The sequence below is a fragment of the Ambystoma mexicanum genome, chromosome 7p (assembly GCF_040938575.1).
Source record: "Ambystoma mexicanum isolate Mex_15411 chromosome 7p, UKY_AmexF1_1, whole genome shotgun sequence".
NCBI classification, from domain to species: Eukaryota; Metazoa; Chordata; class Amphibia; order Caudata; family Ambystomatidae; genus Ambystoma; species Ambystoma mexicanum.
The window spans coordinates 20101829-20128096 of record NC_090939.1 but is presented as its reverse complement, the minus strand read 5'-3'; the positions used below and the strand labels follow the sequence as shown (position 1 = coordinate 20128096).

The 26268-nt window shown below is 51.4% G+C and overlaps 1 protein-coding gene across 1 annotated transcript in view; it reads right to left on the bottom strand.

Moving 5' to 3' along the window:
• The window catches only part of TRAPPC10 (trafficking protein particle complex subunit 10), a 1566314-nt gene extending 1553597 nt beyond the window's left edge, over positions 1 to 12717 (bottom strand). The window contains exon 1 of the mRNA XM_069635677.1: positions 10115 to 12717. Coding sequence (XP_069491778.1) covers positions 10115 to 10184 — 70 coding nt within the window. The 5' untranslated portion in view covers positions 10185 to 12717. The remainder of the gene's footprint in view (positions 1 to 10114) is intronic.
• Between the last annotated feature and the right edge of the window lie 13551 nt (positions 12718 to 26268).

The following is a 26268-nucleotide window of genomic DNA, read 5'->3' as shown; positions in this document are numbered from 1 at the left end:
GATCAGACTGAGAGGTAATAGCAAATAGTTGGATTAATGCTGAGGGGCTATCCGGATAAAGCCCTTGCCCTGTCTCAATCGTGGACGAAGAATGCCCCACATTTGCTGCTTCTTGGCTAGGTTGGAGGAAGAATAGCAGCTGATCTAGTTTTTCTGCCTGTGCTGCCACCTCTCTACATAGTTGGGCGTGGGTGAGGATTTTGCAAGTGTTGTCGGGTTTGGGGGCAGTCAACGTTTGAGCAAATGATTGCGGGAATGCGTAGTTAACTAAGGAGGGTTTCACAGTGTGAAGTTCTTTGTCAGGGGGATCTAAGTCATCTGTTTGAGTAGTCACTGATGTTGTGAGGGAGATTTTTCGGGGCATCATTTCTTGATGGGCCACCCCCTGTCTAAGTGAATCTGCAAATATGAAGCCCTCTAGTTTATTGATTTTCGTTAGAATATCTGTGAGTGTTGATTTGCAGTCCCTCAATTCGTAATGTGTGTATTCGTGGCCACGATCTAACAGGTTAAGTATCCTTGTTAAGATCGGGTAGGATGCTTCAAGAGATTGCATATCCCCTGAAGGTTCCAGCATGTCAAAGCCCAGCGGATGATTTATATCTTTTTTAGAGGGGAGGTGCCCTATATTGGTATCACATTTATTGATGTCAGGCGAAAGCTGGGTAGGGGGCATTGGCCATGCGCTGGCTATCGGAGAGTTGGAGGTCTCAGGTGCATTGGCTGCTGATGCTGTGGAGATATTGAAATTCTCCATGTGTAGCTCGTCATTACAGTGTATGTGGACATCAGCCCTTTCATAGCCCGTGTGGGTAACTGGGGTAGACGGCCCAAGGGATAATCTGACACGTTTTTCCAGAGCAGCGAGCACCACCGGCGCCAATATGGAAGTGTCCGAGGGGGATAAGGGCATGTCATCAGTTGTTGATTCTGTTTGGACAGAGCCGGTGTCCATCCGCATACTCATAAAGCTTTTGCGAGGGGCTTTGAGATTTGGGCCACTACAAGATGGTACAAGCTCAGGTGTCAAAGAGGTAGTTGCCCCCATTGGTAAGGGTTGGGCACGTGCATAGGAAGAAGCCATCTCATGTTTTAGTAAATCATGATCACTTGTTGGTGCCCAAAATGCTGGTACTTCCGCACCCTTATTTAGTACCGTTACGGTATTTTTTACAGGGTCTTTAGACATGAACATTTTTTTGAATTTTTTTTTTTTAGGGTTTTTGCAGGGAGACGATTCCAGGGGGCGCCCACTACGGAGACTTGAAACCATTGAACCCACACATACAAAGTAAAAAATTATATGTGATGTAATACCTGTCCTCACTTTTGTCCAGGCTCCCAGCCTCACTGCCTAACAGCCCAACAGCCACTTGGAGCCCACTTCGATGCGCACGCGCGATGCGCGTGCGCGAGGGCTATATGGAGGAGTGGAGGAGTAGAGGCTGCAGGGGCGGGCAGATAGGCGGAGTCAGGCAGAGAGTGACTGCAGTAACAGGGACACAAAGAAAGGACAAAACAGACCGTTAGGAAGTGGGGCAGGAAAATGTTCCTAATAGGTGAAACAGAGGAATGGCTGCAGAAAAGCCGCACCGGCGCTTGTGGCAAAAGACACTCTAGCACGTTTATGAAAAGTGTTAGTCAATATTCATTTACTTGTAGGTCTGGCCAATACAACGTTTCGCTTGCAGTGGTCCTTCCTCTTGCGCACGGAGCGTGTAAGCAGGACGAGAAACAGTCGCAGAGCAGTTCCACGGGTTGTTGAAGTGGAGGAATAAGTCCGGGCAGCCCAACAGCCACTTGGAGCCCACTTCGATGCGCACGCGCGATGCGCGTGCGCGAGGGCTATATGGAGGAGTAGAGGCTGCAGGGGCGGGCAGATAGGCGGAGTCAGGCAGAGAGTGATTGTAGGTCTGGCCAATACAACGTTTCGCTTGCAGTGGTCCTTCCTCTTGCGCACGGCGCGTGTAAGCAGGACGAGAAACAGTCGCAGAGCAGTTCCACGGGTTGTTGGAGTGGAGGAATAAGTCCGGGCAGCCCAACAGCCACTTGGAGCCCACTTCGATGTATTGGAGTTTTAAATACGGTGCAAACGGCGGGCAGTGCAGGGAGGGGGTTTCAGCTATAACAAAATAAGCAGGCCTGCCATCACGAAGCTGGCAAGGGACACAGGAGTGTTCGTAGAATGCAGGGGCAGAGTGGGCACTCAAGGGGGTCGACCACAACAGCTGGAGGGCGAATTACTGTGCATATGTGATTGGTTATGGAATGTTCTAACACGCCTCTACACAAGTGGTTGCCATTTTGTGGTGCTGTTGCACGGGTTTTGGGGGTCATCCCTGATGAGGGTAGGGTGGTGTAAACGACGATGCAGCACAGGGAAGGGGGTGAAACGTCGTAATTGGACGATAGTATGTTCACATTTTGTATAGGTTGAGCCCTGGGCAGTGCGCGGGAGGGCCTCCAAGGCTGGAATTAGAATATTGGTGCTTTGAACTGGGATAACGGCGGCCAGTGCGTTCCGGGGGTTCCATTTACAACTAAAACACAGCAGGTTTACAGTCAGGAAAGGAAAAGTACCACGGGCAGCGTGATGGGTGGCACGATGGCTCGTGATCTGGACCCGCGGGCGATGCAGGCAATAGGTTTTGGGATCCTGTCTAATGCATTGCCTGGTTAGAATGGTGGCAAACACGGTGGGGGGTGGGGGAGATGGAAGATGGGCGATGGGCTCACGGGAGGCACGCTCCACTTTATGGGAACGGGGTACGCAGACGTTAATTGGCACACTGTCGTTTAGAGGAGGGTGTGCTGCAGCATAACAGGCATGGGGCATATGGGGGCGCTATGGATGACTCGGCCAGGAGGAGGTTCCATGGAAGTGGCAGGAAAACAGGGTGCAGGGGGGAGGAGGGGATACCTGCAGCAACAACAGTCCAAACATAGGAATGATGGCAGATTAAGGGAAGTTACCATTCCAGAACGGACAGCCGACACCCACCTATTAGACTCGGGAATGCCCCTAGGAGATTTGTGAAGAGGGGGAAAGGGCATCAGTGAGGCCTATCCTGCTTAGCATCTAATCAGGGAACAGTTTAGGTTACGAGTGGAGGGCCAACAGGGAAGCAAAACAACAAGGAGCAACACAGGCGCAACCTACGGCCCTGACCTTGGGAACCTCTGGGCACCAGCGAACCATTAGGGCGCTATAACGGTTACGGTAGCAAGCAGGTTTCCTCATCAGGCAAAAGCCATGGCGGGGGGCTGAATAGGGGGTCAGTGTTGGGGGGGTGGGGGCGTACATGGGGGGCCAGAAGGTCTGGAAAGCTGCCCATCAAGGGTAGGAAGGTCGAAGCCCTCGGGCCAAGGGGAGGGTCGGGGGGGGGGGGGAGCACTCGGCGGCATCTTGCGTGCTCACCATGATTTCTTTCATCCCCCAGAGTACGCCGGACGGTCGAACCAGCAAGGCAGGAATAGTGGCTTTTAGAGAGGAAAGAAGATTGCAATGGCTCAATCACAAAGCTCAGACCCGAAGTGGTGGCAGAAGAGCAACTGGAAGAAGGGACAGCAAAAGTGGAGACAGCCTTTTCGCCACCTTGGGGACAGCCAATGGACGCGGAAGGCTGGGTCAGATTTGTAGTACTGGCCAGGGCCGAAGGATGGGAAAAAGCGGTGGCCAGGGTGGGGGGGAGAGGGGAGGGGGGGGGGGTCGCAGCCAGGTGGCGGGAAAAGCAAGCAACCCCCAGGCTGGAGCCCCCTCCTCCACCCACTCCAGCTCAGCTTCTCCCACATGGGATCGGGGTAACCAGGCGGGTTCCCCGACCGCTAAGACCAAGGAGACGGGTGAGGAAAAAATCTGAAAATGGGTCGGGCCACCACCAACAGTGGGCGGCAGCTCGGGTGGCGGTTTATTGGATAACGTGTACAGAGGGTGGGACAGCTTGCAAACGACTGGGGACAAGAGCAGGGAAAAGGCCAAGAAGAGGGTGAGGCCAGAGGAAAACCTGCAGAACTGGCTGACGGCATTCGGAATAATGGCATGGATAATAGTGGAGAAAGACCCTGAACAGGGGCCAGCTTTATACCACTACGGGAATTGCGTGGGAGGAGCACAGGAAGTGGGGAGGCAGGATTTGGCTGCTGAACGACCTAAAGTTCAGGAGAAGATGGAGAGTGATCCCAGTTTGAGATGGGAGCACAAGAGGGTGGAGGAGTCATTGGCAGACGGGGGGCGGACTTTGGCCTACAATAGAATGAAGCAGTCAAACAGGCGGGTTAACGCTCAACCAAATGATGTAAGTGGCCAGGAGCTGTCCTGCCTTGGTAACAATATAAAGGTTTATCTCTCTTGAAGGGGTCACCAGTGATTATACGGAACACATTTTCACATCAACAGCAATCACAACTATGCAAGGAGGTTGACACTAATTTGAAAAGTGAATTTGGTGGAACACACATTTGGGGTAGGTATGGTTTAAGAGATGACCAGGACAGCTCGGCACGCCCATTTGGACGCCTGCAGATGCCCAGGGTAGCGGAAAAGCGCCAAACAGCAAATGTTCTTGCATGCGTAGTTCTGAATAACAGAGCATTTCAGGTTATGGGCACAGGGGTAACACGCCCTTTCTGGAAGGGTAACGATACGGAGTGTCACAGGCGCAATTTCCGGTCCGGTCTTTGGAAAGTTAGGGGTAATAACGTGGGGCAAGCTATGGTGAGGGTAGGGTGCGCAGGCCAGATCCCCCTCTCCGTCTTGTAGGGGAGGCGTGCTCTGGCAGGCACGTCAAGGGGGGGATGGGGACTATAGGAAGGGGCAGTAGTCAGCGCACAGAAAATGAAATACAAATCAGTAAGCCAGCACTGAATTAAATAAATCAAAATAAATAAGCTAAATGCTTACAATTGAGGGCTCTTGCGTAGGGATCACAACGGCCGAGAAGGCCCAACACCCCCCCCCCGGCAGAGGGGGGGCTTCCTACATAGGAAACAAACGGTCAAGGGAAGACCTTTTTCCAACACGCCGCTGTCGGGACAGTTGGCCCTCCTGCAAGGGAGTACAAACTAGTGGAGCGGCAACCTGCAAGGAACGCCGTCACGCATGGGTGTCGTTCGGGGAAGGCGATCCCCAGCACAAATCATCACACCACCGATGAAGTCCGGAGGGCCAGTGTGTGTTGCAAATGGAATGAATGAGGGTAGAACAACTGTGTTTGGTCTATAGCGGGGATCTTGAGTAGCACGGTCGACCAGGTGCCTGAGGGGGAACTCACTGCTGCCGGTTGCCCACAGTGAGTCATGGCGGAGGCACCGGTCGCATGAATAGGTGTCGGTTGGACACGCCCAGCGGATGTTACATGGTGTTCCCTTTAGAAAGTACTGGCGGATACCACAAGGGGAAATGCACAGCCATCAGCTTAGAATGAACGGCGCCCAGGAGTATTAGACTGAGGGGAGGCCCCTATAAAAGGGGAGGGATAGGGGGCTTGGAAGACCTACCAACTCCAAACATGGGTGGGGGAAAAAGGGAAGTGCATCGATGGGAAAAGAAAAAAGGAGAGTAACAACGAATACAACAAGGGGAGGGGGAAGGAATGAAAGAATTTTAGTTCAAACAGGGTCAGAAAGGAGGATGAAAAAGTTGGGAGGGGAACTGGGAGGATGAAAAAGTTGGGAGGGGAACTGGTAACGAAGGGTCAGCTGGGGGGGGTTAGGAGGAGAACTGAGGAAGTTACAAGGGACCGTTTAGGGAGAACTCTGGGTAATGCCTGAGGGGGGGGGGGGCAGGGGGGACTTGGCAGCTTGGTGGTAGTGGCCTAAGAGGAGCAGGGGGGTTGGGGGGAGGAGGACATTTCAAGCATGGATATGGGGAAGGAATGACTCTGGGCGAGTAGGTAGAAATGGTAGGGGAGGCTCTTGGGAACAGGAGGGCGCTTAGGGGAAGGAGGGGCCTGCAGGGGGTGCAAAAATGCGGTCGGAAAGAGACCAAGGAAAAGGGGAAGAGAGGGAAGCATGAAGAGCGGAAGGGAGAAGTATTAGAAGGATCCTAAGAAAGGAGAACATGAAACAAGGGAAACGAAAATTGAAAAGGAAAATGCACTGGGCAGGGAGGGTTAGGCTGCTGTTCCTCAGCGCAGAATCCTGAGGGTAGCGGCGAAACAGAACACCTGTCAGTTAACTCCTAACTTTATGTATGTTAATAAAGTTTGCTGCTACAATTTTACTTCCACTCAGACAACTGGTCATGCCTCTCATTTGGGGGCTGCAAGGTGTGGGGGTTCACAGGGAGGAGGGTAGCGGGTAGGTTATGGGGGGGGGGGGAGGGGGGTTGTGTGTGAGCTGCTGGTGTAGCCGTGCCCCCACTGAGGGTGTCGGCGCTACGGATGGACCCTCAAAAAAGTGGACATGTGTTTCCCTGCGATTCCATGTACCTTTGAGAGACTGTGTTGGATCAGTATCAGTGCCAATTACACTTAACACAATTTGCCACGGGAGAAAGAGGACCCAATGGCGGCCTCCCGGGCACGGGACATCCAGCCGCTCTGCCCAGGACCGTTTACCGGAGCCCCACCCACCAAAAGGGACCCGATAACCAAGTTGCTGACACGTCAGGAGGAAATACCATTACAAAGAGAACATTGTTGCATTATGGAATAAGGCACACAAAAGAAAGAAATGCTGCACAATCCCAAAAGCACACAGCATTAAGCGGTGGCACTCGCTGGAGAGGGCTGGCCGGCACACATCTCTCATCTCCAGAGTGCGAGCTCTGGGCAAGGCACAATCCCAAAAGCACACAGCATTAAGCGATGCCACTCGCTGGGGAGGGCTGCCTGGCACACATCTTTCATCTCCAGAATGCGAGCTCTGGGCAAGGCTTGTGTTTTCAAGAGGCACTGGGTTGAACTTGGGGACGAGCTGGAGGAGTCAGTCCCAGGGCCTGGCTCTGCTCATTGCCCGTTTGCCAGAGCTGTGTGCCCTGCGAGGCAACGTATGGAGGTTACTTGAAGTGTGCCCCAAAGATGCATCAAATCCCCAGGGGAAGAGGAGAGCGTACAAGGGTGCAGGTAAGAAGAGGAAGCAAAGGAGGACGTTGAAGGAAGAAAATCACGTGAGGAAAGTGAAACGCCAGGGAGTGACACCAGCATAGCCGTCCCACTCTTCTGCCTCCTTACTGTGTGCAGACAGACTCTCCCCGCTAGGGAGTGTAGCACCACCAGCACAACAGTCCCAAACAAGGAGTTCTCACTCTTCTGCCTCCTTACTGTGTGCAGACAGACTCTCCCCAACAAGGAGTGTAGCCAGCACAGCAGTCCCAGGGAGTGTAGTACCACCAGCACACAGTCCCAAACAAGGAGTTCTACCTCCTTACTGTGCAGACAGACAAGGTCCTTTGGCAACATCGCATCTAGATAGAAATGTGAATGTCAGCATGTACCGCACCTAGATGGAATCCCATAATTGGAAGGACAGCAATGCCAACTAACCAACCTACTAACAATTTCATCCCTCTGCATACACCTATCAAACTCTGGCCAAACACAACCACAGGCCTGGGAAGCAGCAATCCGCACAGACTTCACAGCACTGCAGAGGCAGAGCAGGCCACACATGGAATTGCGCAACAGCACACGACTGCTGACCGTAAAACACTGCAAGCCAAGCCAACGGACCCACCTGGCTGAGGCTGCCAACAGCACATCACTGATCTCTTGCACTTTTCCAGCTTATTCCCACTAACCCACCCCCCTCCTCCCTTTTCCAGAGCTGCCAGGGGACCACTCCGGTGGTTATAGTGCGCGGTACAAATATCCTTTAACATTAACATAACATCTTGCCCCTTCACCTTCCCCAGGTCGAGTCGACCCGGTCAGTCCTTATTTGGTCATGCCCTTTCCAGCGAAACCCAATGCTTCCGCGGGCTTCTGCATGCCTGGTGTGTGTGCCTCCAGGATGCGGACTGGGATGTCTGTTCCCAATACACATCCTGGGTGCCAGAGAGTCTGGAGTGTCCTGAATGCCTGGGACCACCGTGGTCCGTGATAGGTCCACAGTATGGTGTGAGTGTTTGTGAGCAGATCTCCCACTGGGGTCCTCTCAGTTTTGGTGCGAAGGGAACTTTGGATAATAGGAGGCTGAAAACACCACTACCATGTCGATCTCCTGAGTTCACACCGAACAAGGGATAAGGAGCCAAGTATCCTGCAACAAGAAGCCGAGTCGAGGAACCGCTGGTGACCCCCTGAAGGTTTGGCACCCTGAGCCACTGTCGTCCTGCGAGACCCCTCTGCATCTGATCGTCCTAGAAGGTCTGCGAAGGCGATTCGACCCATTGGAATAGTGGGATCAACTATTCCCGGCACATTCATCAAACCCTGCAAGTAAGCCTCTTCGGAAGTGTCCCTGGGCCAACCAGTGGGCTGTCCAGCTTACGCAGGATGTTTTGCTCTGTCACTGCCGCCGTTTCGGGGAAGCACTCGCAACTTGGTCTACTGCTTGCTCTACGTCCACGGCACCCTCACACCGAATTTCGTACACTTGGCATTCCCAGGTCTGAAGTGAGACGAGTGCGCCCGGACCAGAGTAAACGCGGTTGCCAGGTTGACCTGCTGTGGTAACAACCTGTGCACGTTCGCTGCATTTGGGACACCATCGACCCTGCATCCTGCTACACGGAATCTACACAGTGTCGAGACGTCCTGATCATCGCAGCTGAGCCTGCCAGCAACGTGAACTGAACTAGAGAAGTCTGGGCCTGCCTGCGTCGGGGACCGGTGAGTAGTCCATAACCCAACTGGTGGCCCCCTCGCGCAGGAGCCTGTTTCTTTTCTACCGCTGTTGCGAAATAGCGACTATCCCGCACTCTCACCCTGCCTCTGCCCATAAGTGGAGACCTTGCTTGAGTCTTGGGGACTGGTTCTTCATCGCTTCATTCACCTTCCTGAAGTGCCTGAGACCCTTGAAGAGACCCTACTTTATCCATTGGCACCAGCGTGTGCAGGTACTTTTGAGCATTACGCTCCTCTCTTCGTAGGGCTCGGACTTCCTCCTAGTTAGGTGTATTTCTGATGTCGAACTGGGTCTAATGATTACTTGCACTGCCCGTTTTCCTCCCCATCTAGGTGGTTTACATATTACGTGCTCATAACTCCTTAGACCCCTCGGAGATAGAGATATATATATATATATAGTATTGATTGTGATGTGTTGGTTTACTTTAGTATTATTGTGATTCTTTGCTATGGTCGATGTTACAAAGGCCTTGTAATAAATGTGTCTATATTTTTAATACAACACCTGCCTGGAGTAATTTGTAAGCGTCCTTGCTTTGTGTGCTCATTGAGGTCTTTAAGTCTCAGGAGGAGGGAGGGTGACTGAGTCTTGACCGCCTGCCATAGTTACCCTGATTGGTCTGGCTTGTCCAGAGGTTACCCTGTTCCAAGAAAATAGTTTGGCATTCTGAACCTCTGCCCCTCCAGGTCAGAGTCCAGAAATCCATCTTAACAGACAGCCATTGGCTCCCAGATAAAGAGTGCATCTCCTTTAAAGCCCTCTCTATCACACATGCGTGCTTAGCAAACAGCACCTCCCTACCTCTCAGAAACCATTTACCACACCAGAAAGACCCAAGCGAACCCAACACTGCAACCATCTCGCAGTCCCAACCTTTAAAAGAGGCAAAGCAGGAGGCGCAAACTTTGCAGTCCTAGCACCAAGAAACTAGAATGCACTACCACCAGCACTCAGAAATTAGATCTCACGCACAGTATTGTGCAAGGCTCTGAAAACTCTTCCACTACCCCACACATGCACCCTCCCAAAAATGTACTGTCCCCTTTGTTTGAATAAGAAGACAATCTGCAAACCTATAGCAAATTGCTATAAACTGTATATGAACTGTACATCAACTGTTCGTCTAAGCAAGTATCCGGTAATAGCGCCACGATGCCCAAGGGCCGTTGTGCACTTTAAAAATGCAAATAAATAGACTTTAATGGGTCCGCGCCCACCAAAAACTAACAGATCGGACTTCCCCTGCTGTGGTGAAACAGCAGCTACACAGTTTCAGTAGCTACTCAAGAGGCATGCAATTAAATCAGTCAAGGCTGGTACTCACATGTTACAATGGGTTTGTTCTCCATGGTGTAGGCAGCTGCGGGGGGCTCCTCTTCCTCTGCAGTTTCCATGGGGGCGCAACAGCAACTAACATCTGCGTGACATGGATAGTTTGGGAAAAGGACACTTGGGGCAGAGCACGGAAGAGGTCGGGGTGAAAAAGCAAACTATTGGTAAGTTGATCTCGGGATTGATGAGGGGCTGGGCATATGGTGGACGTTTGGGCCTTGTGTTATTTGAGTTTAGGGTGGGCTGCTGGGCCTTGTGTTATTTGAGTTTAGGGTGGGCTGCTGTGTTTAGATGGAAAGCAAAGAGTGAATTAGAGGAACAGGCTATACGAGTACGTCTGCCCCCCTCCAATCTGTACAGGACCGGTGTCCAAGAGGGCAACCAGTATTTGGGGACGTTTTAAGATCAGTATTTGTAGGAAAGGGAACAAAGGTGCGCGATGGAGTGAGATTATCAGAGTTGGGGGTTACTGTTTGAAGGTGGAAAGGGGAGGTATGGACCCCTGTGGTTAAAACATGTTTTTAAAAATCAGTTGATTAGGTAATAGACAGGGAGGAGTTTGGGTGGAGACAGACGGCAAGTGTCTGCTTGGGAACTTGAAGAGGAGCAAGTGTGGCAGGTAGTACCTGTCGATCTATGGAGAGGAGCACGTGCGGGGGGGGGGGGGTGGCTGTCAATATATGAGACAGGATTAAAACACTTGCATGGGCCCAAAATGAGTCTCTTGGTTTTGCTGGGCGTCGAGTGAGTCTGGTTGGGGCGCCTCTGGTGTTTGGGTGCTGTCGCTGTAGCAAAGCGGACAGGAGCAGGGAAGCGTCTGCAAAGCTTACTGCTATGGTATTTGAGGGCTGGCACAGTAGGGGGAAGGTTTGACTGTTGGACAGGAGCCTTTGGAGGGCAGACCCGTCACTGAAGGGGGGAGGTCTGTCTTTGCTGGGGAGGTGGCTGTGGTGCCAGTGTCTTCCACTACAGAGGAAAGTCTGTAAGTTTTGTGGTAGTAAGGACTTGGTTTTCTGTGGCAGGGGGAATTTTGGGAAGCAAGGCCTGGTCCGTTTCGGTGGGGGTTGGGTGGGCTGTGGAAGAAGGTAGAGGTTTTAGTCTCGCGGCGACAGTGGTCACACGGGTCGTCACAGGCTGGTGAGGACAATCTTCCAGTGTGGCTGCAGTAGCAAGGTCTGCCGCCGCTTGTGGGATGTATTTCCGGTGGAGCTTTAGTAGTGGGGGAGCGAGGGGGTTGAGGGAAGGCCGTGGAGGTAAGGATGTCCTGTGCTGCTTGGGGAGTTATTTCCAGGGGGTTAAGGGGTGGGGTTAGGGTCTCCGTCTGCTGGGGGACTGTGGTACCAATGGCTGTCACTGACTGCGAAGGTCAGTATTTCCAGTAGGGCTGTGGAAGCGAATGGGACGCCTGCTTCTGCTGGGGGGCTGCCACTGCCTGATATTTCCAGTGGGGCTGCAGTAGTGGTCTCTGCCTGGTGGCGGTATTTCCAGTGGGGATGTTGTAGCAAAGGATGTCACTGCTTGGGGGAGATATGGAGTGAGGCTGGGGTAGCAGAGGGGGTCTGTCTTCTGGGAGGGGGGCTATCACTGCTTGGGATAGATATGTACTGAGGCTTGGGGGGTCAGTGTCTGCTGGGGGTGGGGGGCTAGCACTGCTTGGGGGAGATATGCAGTGAAGCTGGGGGACTATCACTGCTTGGGGAAGATATGCAGTAAGGCTTGGGGGGGGTCAGTGTCTGCTGGGGGTGGGGGGTAGCACTGCTTGGGGGAGATATGCAGTGAAGCGCTGGGGTCAGTGTCTGGGGGGTCAGTGTCTGCTGGGGGGCTAACACTGCTTGGGGGAGATATGCAGTGAGGCTGGGGGGTCAGTGTCTGCTGGGGGCTAGCACTGCTTGTGGGAGATATGCAGTGAGGCTGGGGGTCAGTGTCTGCTGGGGGTGGGGGGCTAGCACTGCTTGGGGGAGATATGCAGTGAAGCTGGGGGGACTATCACTGCTTGGGGAAGATATGCAGTAAGGCTTGGGGGGGTCAGTGTCTGCTGGGGGTGGGGGGTAGCACTGCTTGGGGGAGATATGCAGTGAAGCGCTGGGGTCAGTGTCTGGGGGGTCAGTGTCTGCTGGGGGGCTAACACTGCTTGGGGGAGATATGCAGTGAGGCTGGGGGGTCAGTGTCTGCTGGGGGCTAGCACTGCTTGTGGGAGATATGCAGTGAGGCTGGGGGTCAGTGTCTGCTGGGGGTGGGGGGCTAGCACTGCTTGGGGAGATATGCAGTGAAGCTGGGGGGGGGGGGTCAGTGTCTGCTGGGGGGCTCACACCGCCTGGCGTGTCCAGTGGGGCCGGCGCTACCTTGGCCCTCGAGGCGCTGCGTGCCGGGCAGGGGGCGTGGCCCTGGAGCAGAGGGCTGCTGCAGCCAGTGATGGCTGGTGAGGGGGAGGTGCCCCCCGCGGGCGTCTCCTGCCTTCGGCCCCGTGGGTGGTAGCCCGCTCCCTGCCCCGCACAGGCGCTGTCACGCTCTCCCGGTGCTGCAGCTCCTGCTCCGGCCGCTTCCTCCTAATCTACCTGCCGCTTGACAGGCCCAGGGCCATCTGTGATGTCACGTCCGGTTCAGTGTCAGGTGCAGCTGTGGAGCTCTTCCGGGGCGTGGGCGTGGGCGGTGCTCTAACCGAGCAAGGAAGTGGCTGCCACACAAGAGCCAATGAGCGCTGCAAAAGGGCGGAGCGTGGGGGCAGCGACCAATCAGATGCTGATAGGGCGGTGCTAGCAAGAGGCGTGGCTTTCCGTGGCTGTAACCGAGCACGGAAGCGGTTGCCACAGAAAAGCCAATGAGCGCTGCAAAAGGGCGGAGCATGGGTGCAGCGCCCAATCAGATGCTGAAAAGGCGGTGCTAGCGAGAGGCGTGGCTCCCCGTGGCTATTAATGAGAGGGCGCGCCCTGAACATTCAGGGAGCGCTGCCTGAGGAAAGAGTGGGATGCGCGCCCCCCCCCCCCCCTGGAGTCACCCTATTCCACCCCCTGTCCCCACCCACCCGCACTTAGGAATTTCGCAACACTGCGGTGGCTGGGGGGCACCATTTATAATGCAAGGGCCTTCTGACAGCTATTTAATACAAGAAGGACAGGAACGTTAGGGTTGCCACCTTTCAAGCCAAAACCGGATGTTTAGCCACGCCCACATTCTAAGCCCCACCATAGATTCAAAAACTGTAGAACAATAGTAAATAGAAAGGAAAAAATCATGCTAGCAGTTATGTGTTTAGCTAACCTATATTCATTTTTTTTTTAAAAGCAATCTGCATTATTAACATAAAAAATAATTATGCATGGCTAAAACGGCATTTCATTAACTTATATACCAAACTTTTTGTTACCTTGTGTTAGAACCCTGATTCCGGCAGAGGCGTCGGCGGGAAACAGGAGTAGGCCTGCATGGGTGGGCCTCGCTGCGCAGCTCCGGCAGGAGCAGTGAAGACACGGACACCTTTGTGTTGCTGTCTTGCCCCGGAACTGCCTCCGTGGCGTGGGGGCGGGGCCTTTATTTGGGCGTAGCGGGACGCAAGGCGGATATAACATTTCTCCTTTATCATAACTGAACAATAAACAAATACACATATTTCAGCCAACGGGCTGGCCCCTTTTCATTAAGTCACTTGTGGGGGTTTTCTACCACTCATAGTCTCTGAGTCTGGCTGGAGGCCGGGTGGTGGCTCGTAAACCATATCTTCCTCCCCTGGGTATGGCCCCCTGTGTCACCTCGGTTTGCTCACCTTCATTGTCCTGCTCACCCGGTTCTGGTTCGCTCCACGGTTCCTCGGCTCCTTCGTCCATGCTTTCTCTGTCGCGTGTACCTGCGTAGGCCAATGTGAGTTGAAAATGTCGTTATGTACCGGGTGTCCCGGTGTAGCTTCAGCTGGTGATAACCGGCATTCAGGTCGACCTTTGAGAAAATCTTGGACCCGGTGAGGTCTGCCACTATCTCATCCAGGGTCAGGGTGATATGGCGCTCCCGCTTGATTGCTGCGTTCGTAGCCGCATGTCTATGCATATTCTGACCTTTGCGGGTTGTTTTGGCTTTTTTGTAACAACCATGGTAGAGACCCATGGCGTGGGCCCCGTCACTTCCTCGATGATGACCGCTTTCTCTAGTGCCCTTAGCTCCTTTTCCACTTGGCTGCGGATGTGGAACGGCGTCCTTCTGTGTCGCACTGCTCTCGACTGAACTGACTCATCGATGTGTAGCCTGATCGATTTTCCCTTTAGGCATCCTATTCCCTTGAGTAGGTTTGGGTATCTCTCTAACACGTTCTCGACTTCTTGTGAGTCGGTCACTTCGCAAATGAAGCTTACCAGCCCTAGGTCCTCTGCTGCATCTCCACTCAGGAGGCATTCAATGCCCGCATTTACCACGTAGATTTTCGATTGCAGTGACTTTTCTCCGTGGCTGATGGTGGTTCGGAACCTGCCTACTAGGCCCCGGTGTCTATGGTCATCAGTACATTTTGGCCCTGGATCGCTACCTTGCATTTTCGTCTTCTCATCTTCTTTGGCGTGGTGTTTCCGTAGTTGAGGGCTGACAGCAGGTAAACTTTCCTTCCTTTCTTCCACTGCTCATTCGCGGAGTCCTGTTGGGCATGTGCTGCGTCATCACCTTCTTCCTCTGTGGAATAGTTTGTGGCTTCGATCCATCGGGCACTGGCCTGTTTCTTTTTCATTCGCCCACTCCTGTCCTGGGATGCTTGCGGTGTCTGCTGTTGCACGCCTGACGACCTGCATACCTTGGCATAGTGGTTTTTCCTGCCACATGCGCCGCATGTTGTACCCTGAGCCGGGCAGTTGCGTCTTCCGTGGCGAGGCCCTCCGCACCACCCACATTCCATGGGTCCCGGGGTTCGGGGCTGCCATCTGGGGTGCGTGTAGTTTCCACCGGTCTCATCCCTCGTAGGCTGGCGATTCGTGATCTGGGCTACGGTGGCCAATGTGAGGGCCGGCTGTAGTTTCTGGAGGGTCGTGCCCATGTGTGCTGCGCTGGCGTGTGCTAGTTCCCTCTGGCGGCCCAGTTCTCCTCAGTTTTTCTGATTGGATTCAGTTTATGAGTTGTCGTCTCATCTCCTTCCCTATGGCCGTGAACTTGCACAAGATTGCAAGCTTCCGGAGCCTGGTGTGGTAGGCATCCAACGTCTCCTCTTCTAGCTGGATGGCTGTGCAGAATATGAATGTCTCGTAATCTGGATTGAGCTGGGGTAACGCTCACCTGGTATCCACGGGGACGTCACTCAGCCTATTCTGACCTCTTACGATCTCGAACCCTTCCCTGGAGTCTACTCGACTGGAGACTGGGCCTGAAACACAGGATTGGTAGAGTTTAACTCCCTATTGTCTCTGTGTGCTTGAACCCCTTCTTCCCAGGGGTCCAACCCTTCCCTTTGATCCACAGCTCACCTTGTTTTCTTGGAAAGTGTGCTCTCCGTCCTGCTTTCAGCTCAGGGGCGCGTTGATTGATGCAGGCTCGTTGCTGCCTAGTTACTTCACTGGCAAGAGTCCAACAGGTAAGTATAATGAGTCTTTTGAACAGTTCTCTAACTTTGTTCCTTTCCTTCCTTAGATGATGGCCTGCATCCGGGGATGGGGACATGCTGCTGAGATGAGTAGAGCTGAAGGTGAGTGAGAGCGCGATGCGCGAGTAAGCGCAGTATGCGGCGCCTCTAGATGTTTCCACGCTAACCTGGAGTGTCTTTTCCCTCTTGCAGATGGATGAGAAGTTCCGGAGACAGAGTTCCCCCAGAACGGCTGGGATTCAGGTAAGCGTTTGAAGCTCGTACAGTCTTTAAAAATAAACGAAGATTTGCTGAATGCTTACTAATGCCTTTTTTCTGTTCTTTTCCATTTTCATTAGGAAGCGGCATGCCGGGATGGGAATGACACCGCCGAAGATGCCCGCAGAACAGAAGAAGCGATGAATGATGGGCAGAAGCGCTGCAAGGTAAGGCTGTTCCTAACAGTGTTCTTGTTCTTGCAGGAGCTGAGCGCAGAAGAAAGATGCAGGCCTACTGGAGACTGATCCGAACACAGTGAGTGTCACGCTGCAGGTGCAGAAAACACAAAGCATGTTTCTCAGCCTGGGCGTGGCTTAAATAGTCTCTGGGTATCCCAGGTGTGTCTGGGCTGAACCACACCCAAAAGACTAGACTGCACATGCAGTTCTGGGAACCAAAATATGTGGGGGCATCCATCTTGTCCCCATCAAAGCACTACAAGTCCAATCCCCAATGTTATCCTATGGGAATGAGTGAGTCTGGTGCCACAAGCGCCAAGTCTGACTCCAAGTGGGTCTTTGGAGGGATGGAGAGGCCCTTGAGGGCCATGTAGATGATCGTGGCCTGGCTCCAGCCTGACATCTTGGAGGGCTGGGGACATGAGGGGCAGGAATCATGACAGCTGGGGCAGAAAGTGGGCCGTTAGGGCGTCCTTCGTCTGCTGATAGGCATCAAGGCCTTCATCGATAGTCAGTGAATTAAAGATGCGTAATACCTCATCCCCCCACATTTAGCAATAGGTGCGACCTCATTTTCCTCGCAGTGGTAATGTCTTTACACTCCATTGCCATCTCAAACTTCTGTAACCACAATTGCCATCTTGGGCCAACTGATGATGGCTCTGTGTAGGGGTCAAACGGATGGAGTGCCACTGAGGAGCCACCTTGTGGGCGAGCTTGCGGTGTGGACAACGACAGGTTCGCAGCCAGTCTGGATGGCGTACCAGGCCTGGGGGTGGATGTGCCTGTCGCCATGTTTGAAAAGTCAACTGCGCACGTGTGGGGATCGATGTCTCACCTTGGTGTGCCCCTGTTGGAGTCCTCGACTTTCCTTGCGTGTTTCCACGTGCTGGGCGTGGTGGAGCGCCTTCTCCCCCTTCAAATACCCACTGCGTGGTGCAGGTGAACTCTGGCTCCGTGTGGCCGTGTGGTGGAGCCAATCCAACGTTGCAAGTGGATTAGGGAAGATGTAGGAGGAATGACAATTGTGTGCCCCCACCGTGTTTCCAAAGATTTCGCCGTTGATAGCGGCTTCCAAAGAAGGTGGGCGGCAGCAGCACACGTGCCGTTATGTTCGCTTCCTCGTCGCCAGTGTTAGATCCCTGATTCCGGCTGAGGCGTCGGCGGGAAACAGGGAGGAGTAGGCCCGCGTGGGTGGGCCTCGCTGTGCACCTCCGGCAGGAGCAGTGAAGACACGGACACCTTTGTGTTGAGTCTTGCCCCGGAACTGCCTCCACGGCGCGGGGGTGGGGTCTTTATTTGGGCACCTTTCGTCACCACGTAGCGGGACGCAAGGCAGATATAACACCTTGGAACAATGAAAAGCTGAGCTTGTTCTGACAAAAAGGGATACATTGATTTCAAGCTAGACCTGCCTACAGGTCAAATCAATAAAGGACATTTCTGGTATTTGCGGCACGTGCCTGATGCTGCTCCTAGTTATTTATTTATTTATTGAATATTTATAAAGCGCTTCTACAGCAAGACAATGTATCAAAGAGCCCCAAAGAAAAAGGGAAGGGAACAAGTACATTGAAAAATTAACATTGAATAAAAAAGAAACAAACAGTCCGACTAGGCCATGTGACATTCAGTGTGTGCAAGTGCACTGAAGAGAAAGAAACAAGGGGGTGAGTGCCAGAAGTCCCTGTTGAAGGGCAACAAGTAAGTGCACGAGCGGAGATGTTCCAGGCAATAAGTGCAGGGCAAAGGCAAACCACCCGACAGGCGAGTGCGGGCCCAAGGGCAGAGCAGGGGGGGAGCTGGTGGCGACTGAGCAGGGGTCCAGGGTCCTATTGGACTCTTGAGGGATCAGGCCACCAATTCCAGCGACAGGGGCATGGTTAGCATGAAAGGGGGAGAGGGAAGGAGGAGAAGAGAAGGGTCTTGAGTTGTTTGCAGAACTTGAGGTGGTCCAGTTCCAGACGGAGAGACTGAGACTGTTCCATAGGAGGGAGCTAGCTGAGAAGGATCTGCCCCCAGCTCTCTGCTTGGAGAAGTGTTTGAACATCAGAACGTTGGAATGAGAAGATCGAAGTGATCTGGAAGGAAAGTATTTAGTAAGAGAAAGCTGCAGGTAGTGTGGTCCCAGGCCCCAGACAGCCTTGTGGATGAAACAAAGGGTCTTGAATTTGATCCTTGCAGCAACCGAGAGCCAGTGGGGAGATTTTAGGGCTGGATAGATACGGTCCCTGGGCTTGAGGCCAAGGATAAGTCGCGCATCCCTATTTTGGATTAGTTGGAGAGGGCAGAGTGAAGAGAGAGGCAGATTAAGGAAAAGCCTGTTACAGTATTCCAGCCTGGAGAGGACCACAGCTGTAGAGATATTGAGTTTCTGGGGGAAGGTGATGCAACAGGGAATGCTAAGGAGGTAAAGTTGGAAGTGGGCCTACTTGCCAAGGTCCAAGATGTGAGGAATGAAGGCGAGAGAGGAGTCGAAGATGACCCTCAAGGTTTCTGGCTTCAGTGGAAGGAGAGGGAGGTGAGCCCATAGAGGGTGGCCAGAGCGCAGGAAATGGGGAACAGGTGTCCCGATAGGAAGAATCACTGTCCTACTGGCATTAAGACAGACATCATTGGAGGCGCTCCTATATATATATATATATTTATATAAAATCCGCTATTTGAAGGAAAAACAGGGCTTATGTGGTTCACATTAGATGTGCCACAGAAGAATACACTGATTTGTCCCGGATCACACACTTTAGTTAAAAGATGAAGCTAGGAGAGACCACTAGGGGGTGCAAAGAAGTATGGCCACATGATCGCAGGCTCCCGCTCCTTCCAGATATAAGAGAAGAGTGAGAGCCGAACCACACCAAGTGTCATGATCCATCTATCACGCCCCTTCTGGTCTTCCTGGTCCCTGGCACGTCGGGGGTTACTCGCTGTGGTACACCCAACATGGCCGTATACAGGGAACGCGGTCTATCAACCTTTACATCCTATGCAGCACGTTCTATAAATTAGCCACTCCCCTGCGGTTCTGCGCATCTCAACGCTACTGATAGCTGTGGCCTGACGTGCTCTGTAGTTCGTTCTCCTGAACTGTGTTGCTTCCTGGTTCCCGGACCTTCCACCTTCTCCTTTCCTACTATCTTCCTTGATCCTGTCTCTTCCGCGTTCCGCGCAGACCGCCTCCGTGTGCTGCCTCCATTCCAAGCTTCATGGAGTTTCCTAGATCCCGGACGAAGAAGCTGAATGAATCCTGGAATCTGAAGACGGCCGAGCGGGCTTGTACAAGACCCGAACTGCTCGAAAGAAAACCCTGACAAAGGACTCCGCAAAACGGAGAAAACAGGTGAGAAAAGGGGAAACCTGTGACACCAATACAAAGTCCTTCGCTTGCTTGATGTCAGATACCTTATACGTTCGTATGGTGTAGATGAGAGGTCTTGCCCGTCGTAGTGTAGGTGAAGAATTCTCCCTACCAATGTAACTCTCTGTATGGACTATACATGCCGAGAGATCTATTAGTTGAGAGAGATGGACACCAGCTGCACCCCAGGAAACGATGGTAAGGTGAGGAGACCAGCAGCATCAGAATTACTGTAACAAATACAGGGATGATCAATAACAGAGCGGAAGAGGAAGGATCAGAAAAGGCTAAAACTGTAAAGTGGGCTAACCTTTGTATGCAACACTTAGGATCCTACTGGCAGACAATCCCGTCCTAGTCCAATGTTCCCAATTGGATCGGAGGATATCCTAAGAAATAACAAGAAAGTAAGAAACAAGAAACCCCAACAAGACAAGCCAAACAAGTAATGACAGAGAGGTTCTTACCCAAGCATGGAACTTTCGTAGTGCAATCCAGATACCACACCAAGCCCCTGATTCATGGAATTATTTGCGTGTAAAATGCAGATTTGTGCACCTATCTGCCCGGAAATCCCCATACCTCAGACAGGGATTTTCGGGCAGAATGGTGCGCAAATCTGTGTTTTACGCACAGATAATTCCATGAATCAGGCTGGGTGTGTATCAGGCGGTTCCAGGTGCTGGAGAGGAGCAACAGATATTCCGGGCAAGTTGATGGATTTGTTGTGAGGTGCGCGAAGAATCCAGGCTAGTCAAAGCAACAATCCAGGTCTGTTTACTGTGCGTGGAAATACGTGGACAAAATCAGGAAGAGTTCGGAAAGTCGAAGCAGCAGTCCATGAGCAGCGAGGTGGTCTTCATTCCGTGGTCGTAGAGATGAGGAGGGCAAATCGTAAGTACAAAACAGGAGACAGGAAACTAGGAAAGGGTCTAGGGCAAAGACAAGAGACAAAAGCACTAAGGACTTCATAGATTCTTGCAGAATTCAGAATCAGAAGCGCCATTCTCTGGAACCTGGAAGCTTAAGTAGCATTTCCATGGTAACCAGTGGATCCGCCTCCAAGGCGGCGAACGTTGCACAGCGACCGCAACGGACGTCACAGTCACCATGGCAACCTCCAGGCGGCTCATCCACAGAATCGCAGTGCGTACAAGGGCAGTAGCCCTTGTATTTCCTTGGCAAACTGGGAGAACAGCCTCTGCCGAGTTATGACAGGATAGGAACGTGATTCTCTGAGCACTGTAGCCGCCCTTGCAACTCGGTGTTTTACTAGTATAATGTTTCAAATTCACAGACTGTATTAGTGTAAGTCAAACCAATTGAACATGAAAACGTTTTTTACAGAAACAATAAATCCCCTGTGGATGCCGGGGTAAAACTTGATTCTAGAAATGTCAATATCCTAGAGGTAGTGGAAAGAAAAACCTATAGGAGGCGATGACAATAGGCTACTCTCTCAAAGTGAAATGTATTAGATTGACTGGTTGGATACAGTCCATCCAAAAGCTCTCAATGAAGATTTTTCACTGAGCTGCCATGTATAAGGACACTATATTTCCCTCGCATTTGACCGCTTCGTTTGGATCCCCACCCCCCAGATAGATGACACACAAAACCTTTGGAAACTAGCTGACCTTTGACAACTTGTAACTCTCTACAATCCACTAGGAGTGCACCTTTCATCCCTTAAGAAATAAAGGAATGGGGCCCAGTACATCTGATGTGTCAATACACATATTTTTCTTTAGCGGATTTGATGCGAGACACACAGCTTAGATGTGTCTGCAACTGTTTCCTGTTCCCCTTTTATCCCCTTCTTTAGAACCAGCTTCTCTCCTGTGCGAGGTATTTCTGGCTTTTTCATTATTTACTTTAGCCTTTCTGACCTCCACTGGGGTGCTTTTCTAATGTTCATGTTTGCTTGGCCGTTGAACATCATGCATGTGCTCGTGACACACATAACACATGCTGTGTGGAATGCGTGATGGGCACTCTGATCTATTGCCATGACGTTGGGATGCCGGTTACCGCCGGATAGCAGTTCATGTACTCTTATGGTCACGTGCCTAGCCGGAGAAGGTTCTCCATGATGACGATACGCCTGTCGGCGTCACATCTCGAATACATGGCAATGGCATGTCTCATAATGTATGAAGACTAACGCATGGATGCGAGTGATTTCCAAATGAAAGCACACTCTCTGACCTTTAATTGCAGCAGGTCTGTGCCTCCACAACCTTCTAGGTGTTGACGGCACGTTACATGTAAGTTCGGCCTGTATGATAGGTCACGGTGGCTTTTCACATGGCCGGCCATCCTGTGTTGACCCTGTGGGCATCATTTCTTCCGCATCGCGGTTCCCATTTCTCCTTAGACACATTGTAACCATCACTTCCGTTTATATTCTACAGATTGCATTGCTAAATATTGAACACTGGAACTTGCCTTCCAGTGCCTTGGGATTCCTGCTTGTATTCAGTGTCCATCCGTGCTACGCGTGACCGTTTGCACATTGACTCGTTACGCCATGTAAATCATAGGTGCCTGGTATAGGTACATTTGTTTTGAACATATTTACAGGTCTAACACTGGACATCTGAATAATGGACTTCCGGGGCTCCTTTGTAGGAACATCCCACCAAGTTGGCACCAGTATGAAAGACCTTCGATGACACAATTGAGGGAACACCCGGTGGGAGCGCCCTAGTTGAACTTCTTTGCAGATACTCCTTTACCATAGTGGACTCTATTCAACATTCAGTGGATGCGAATCTTCTACCCGCCGGATTGGAATTCAGGTACTTCATCCCTTTGGCAACACAGGTTGCTGTTAAATCTTTGAACGAAGTTGTAAATCCCATTGAATTTATACAGCATTTTGGGGCAACATCCAAGATGGATTGAGTTTCCTATACACTAAGTATAAATTGGGATTCATTCTTGGGTAGATGGGGTTGTTCACCATGGTCAACGGTTCAAGAGGTCCCCAGCTGTGTCTCCATAGACAGACCTTCGCAGTTGTTTTAAAACAGGTTAACTCCTCTAAGGGGGTCATTCCAAGGCTGGCGGTAAGGGGTTAACGGTGCCGGTAAAGGTGCCGGAGCCGTCAACCCCTTACGGCCCCATTACGAGTCTGCTCGCGGGACCCACTAAGGGCACTTGGTAAAAAAAGGCACCCTTAGCAGGTCCCGCTAACAGACAAAGATGCTAACAATGGGCCTGTTATTAACGGGTCCGTTATTAGCATCCACCCCATTCACATTGAGCCCTATGGGGGCTCAAATGGGAATGGGTTCCTTGAATGAGGATTTACTGGGCCCTCCAAGGTCGGAATGGCCCGGTAATTCCTCATTCAAGGAACCCGGATCCGGTACCCGGTAAGGGGGTAGCCATGCCGCTAATAGCAGCATGGTTACCTCCTACCTTGTAATGACCCCCAATGTCTTTTTGCACATTACATGAATATGCTAACTTTAGGATGACTACACTGTTTTTACAATTTATGAAGTAATCTGTACAGGTTTCTCTGAGGCTTATTAACATGTTGTGATGATTATCATGTATATAGCAATCTGATAGGTCTTTTTTGTATATATTTCCACAGATATTTGCTTTCCTCCTGAAGAAGGGGGGTTGTCTCCCCGAAATGCGTTGAGCTTCGAAATTTGTAGAATCAAGTTTTACCCCGGCATCCACAGGGAATTTATTGTTTCTGTAAAACACTTTTTCATGTTCATTTGGTTTATTCATATGAAATTGTAATGTATGACCTGCACTAATACATTCTGTGAATTTGAAACTTTATACTAGTAAAATTTGATATATTCTATAAAAGCTTTTGACTGATTCAGTTTTGATGTTGTGCAGCGGACGGTAGTGTCTCTAGAGTTAGACACTGTTCCTGCATTTGTATATTTCAGACTCTGTGTCAGAACCCGTATTCCACCTCTGCACCCTAAGTGTTTATACACCATTTGTTTAATTAATATGTGTTACCTTTTCCTTATTTGTGTTACGCTCACCTGGCTCCCACTGGGACGTCGATCTGAACTGGACAGCTGCGGTCTCCACCAACGTGACGCATAGGACCGAGATGACGGACTGGACTGGCCCACCTAGCTTTGTTTGCTTGGCCCTTAGGAATATTCTTCTGCAAATGGAGAAAGGGAATTAACCACCCGTGGAGTTGAGTGTAAATCCCCCCACCCCCGCTGTTCTCCCCACAGATCGCCTTTGATGTCCCCTCTTATAGTCTCACCTGATGATTTGAAAAGATGAGCTCTCCATCCTGCATTGAGCGCAGGGGCGCGTAGATAACCAGTTGCCTCACTGGCTCGAAGGAATTGGTGAGATCCAGAACACTATTGACTCTGAGATTCCCGGCAAGACGCCGTAAGTATGTAGGTCATAAGAGTTCAAATGTCTGACTTTCACTCTTGTCCGATTCCTTGCAGGTTGCAGCTTGACCCTAGCGAAGAGTTCCTCGTGGCAACCGGTAATGTTTAGGTAAGGATTTGTATTATCCAACACAGTTCGATAAAATAATGTCAATATGTAAGCTGTTGCTTTCTCCCTTATTCAGGCGCTGAGAGAAAGTATGAAGTCTCGGGGAATAATGCCTCCGGCGGTAAAATCAGGTACGTCTATTGTGGTGAGGAGGTTTCCCCTTGTTTGTCCCTTTGTTTCACCTTGCTGTCCTTTTGTTTCCCTTTAGGGGCCAGGGTTCGGCGAAGATGCAGTGGAAGCTGCGCCGACTCGTGAAGAGGATTAGTACCCCCGGTGGTAAAATCAGGTAAGTCTATGGGAGGGTAACTAATATTCCTCTATGTATTCCCTTGGCTCACCTTGCAGTTCTTGTCTTCCCCTTAGGTGCCGGAGTGCGGCGGGAACATGCAGGAGGATGCAGTGGAATGTGAAGATGCTGCTAAGGCCGGTGAGATCAGCGCGGCGCTGCAGCAGGCGAGGCGACGCGCATAAAATAACTTCTTTCTTCCAGCTTGAAGGCGCAATGGATCGGGAATTCAGGTAAGGATCAAAGGTATTGCTCTTGTTCTAACCTTTTCTCCTTCTTTCTCCCTTTTTCTAGGAGCTCCAGACTCGAGGCGGGCGTGGCAGAAGACTGGATGCAGACTTGCAGGCACGGTGAGCGTTACGCTGCTGGATGCAGAATAACGCGAAGCGTGTGCTGCTCTTCGGGGGTGGTTTAAATAGCCTACAAAGTAGTCCCAGGTAAGTAGTCCTCCGCAGCCCTGCCCGAGTAAAAAAATAGTCCCTAAGTAAAGTAGTCCCTTCCAAGCCTCTTTTGGCTTGGAGTGCTTGCAGCATGGTCTGCATCAGGTAAGTTTTAATCTATGAGCCTGGCGCCTATGGTGCCAGGACTGACTCTCCATATGAGCCTGGCGCCATAGACGCCAGGACTGCACCCAAATAGCCCCTAGCGGGGGTTGTTGGGCTTGCTTGGGATAACTTGATGCCTGCTTCCGGGGTTTCTGGACTTGGTCTGGGTCCCCGGGGGTAGGCATCATGACAATTTGGTGTGCGAATATAGGTATTCCAACACAGCGGATTCCCATCCCTCTATCTCCTCTTTGCTTTTGGGCTACAGCTTTTATATCATTATTGACAGGCTGCAGGTGAAAAGGGTCAGACTCAAATGCCTGACCTTGTGTAAACCTGTTAGTGTGGCATGCCTGACCTTCATTACTAACTTCATGCATGCCCTTCTTCTTCGTCCCACTACCAGAGTGGTGTTTACAATAGGAAGTGTGCATTTGTTACGGCTGTCCAGTGGGGTCTCGCTGTTTCACTTTCCCGTGTTCCAATGCCAGCGGTTTTGCCCAGAATCGAGACTCGCAACATGGAGAAGCCCGAAACTGTAAGCAGCACACTAGTGTTTCTCGCTCCTCAGACCGAGCGATTAGCTCTGTCCCCGACTTCCGGAATCGAATATCCGGCTACTGGAACTTCGGTACTACGCCTTGCTTCTCTATTCAGAGTCGCGCTGCGCACCGTAAGTTCATTACCTTTTCTATTTTGAATACATATCTACAATTGCTTTCTAGAGTTGTTCGCTTCACTTCCGTCATTCATTTCTCTTTGCATTTTCGTTCTGAACATGAGAATTCTCGATCCTTTTCTATGCTCTGTGAATCAACAGGAAGCCATCCCCTAGTTTCAACAACTGCTCCTGCTGCCGTTGGTTTGTAGCTTACGTCTGTTTAGCTAGAAAGTGTTCGTGACTCTCACAGGGTTTTCCTCACGCCTAATTTTGTTTTTATTTACAATCTACATTAGGACCCAGCCATTAGACTCCCTTAAAGCCTTCTATTCCTTCGAGTTCAAGACCTGTAATCTGCTCTTTACTATTCATCCCTGGGGCAACTGCTTGTGGGTAAGATACCAATCTCTTACTGCATTTCACATTTCGCACGTGTCAAATACAATTGGACATATTCTTACTCCTTATATGTTCTATTAGGCGCTTTGCCAACATTAACCATCAGATTGAAATCCAAAGACCTAGTAGGGAATAGGCTTGTCAGGGTAAGCTCCTTTCTATACCTTCTACTATTCAACTAGACTTGGAAAACTATATTCTTACTTACCTGCACTTCTACTCTGTTTTAATTAGAATCCTTCCTGACAAGAATCCGGACCACATTAAAACTAGCGTGATACTTCACCAGCTGGTTGCAGGAACCCACGCACCCCAGCAGCGCATCTCAGGGTTTTTTCCCCTATTGGGGTTTTCCCTTGAGATTCCACTTCTACCTAGCCTTTTGGCTGGGTTTAAGAGGGGG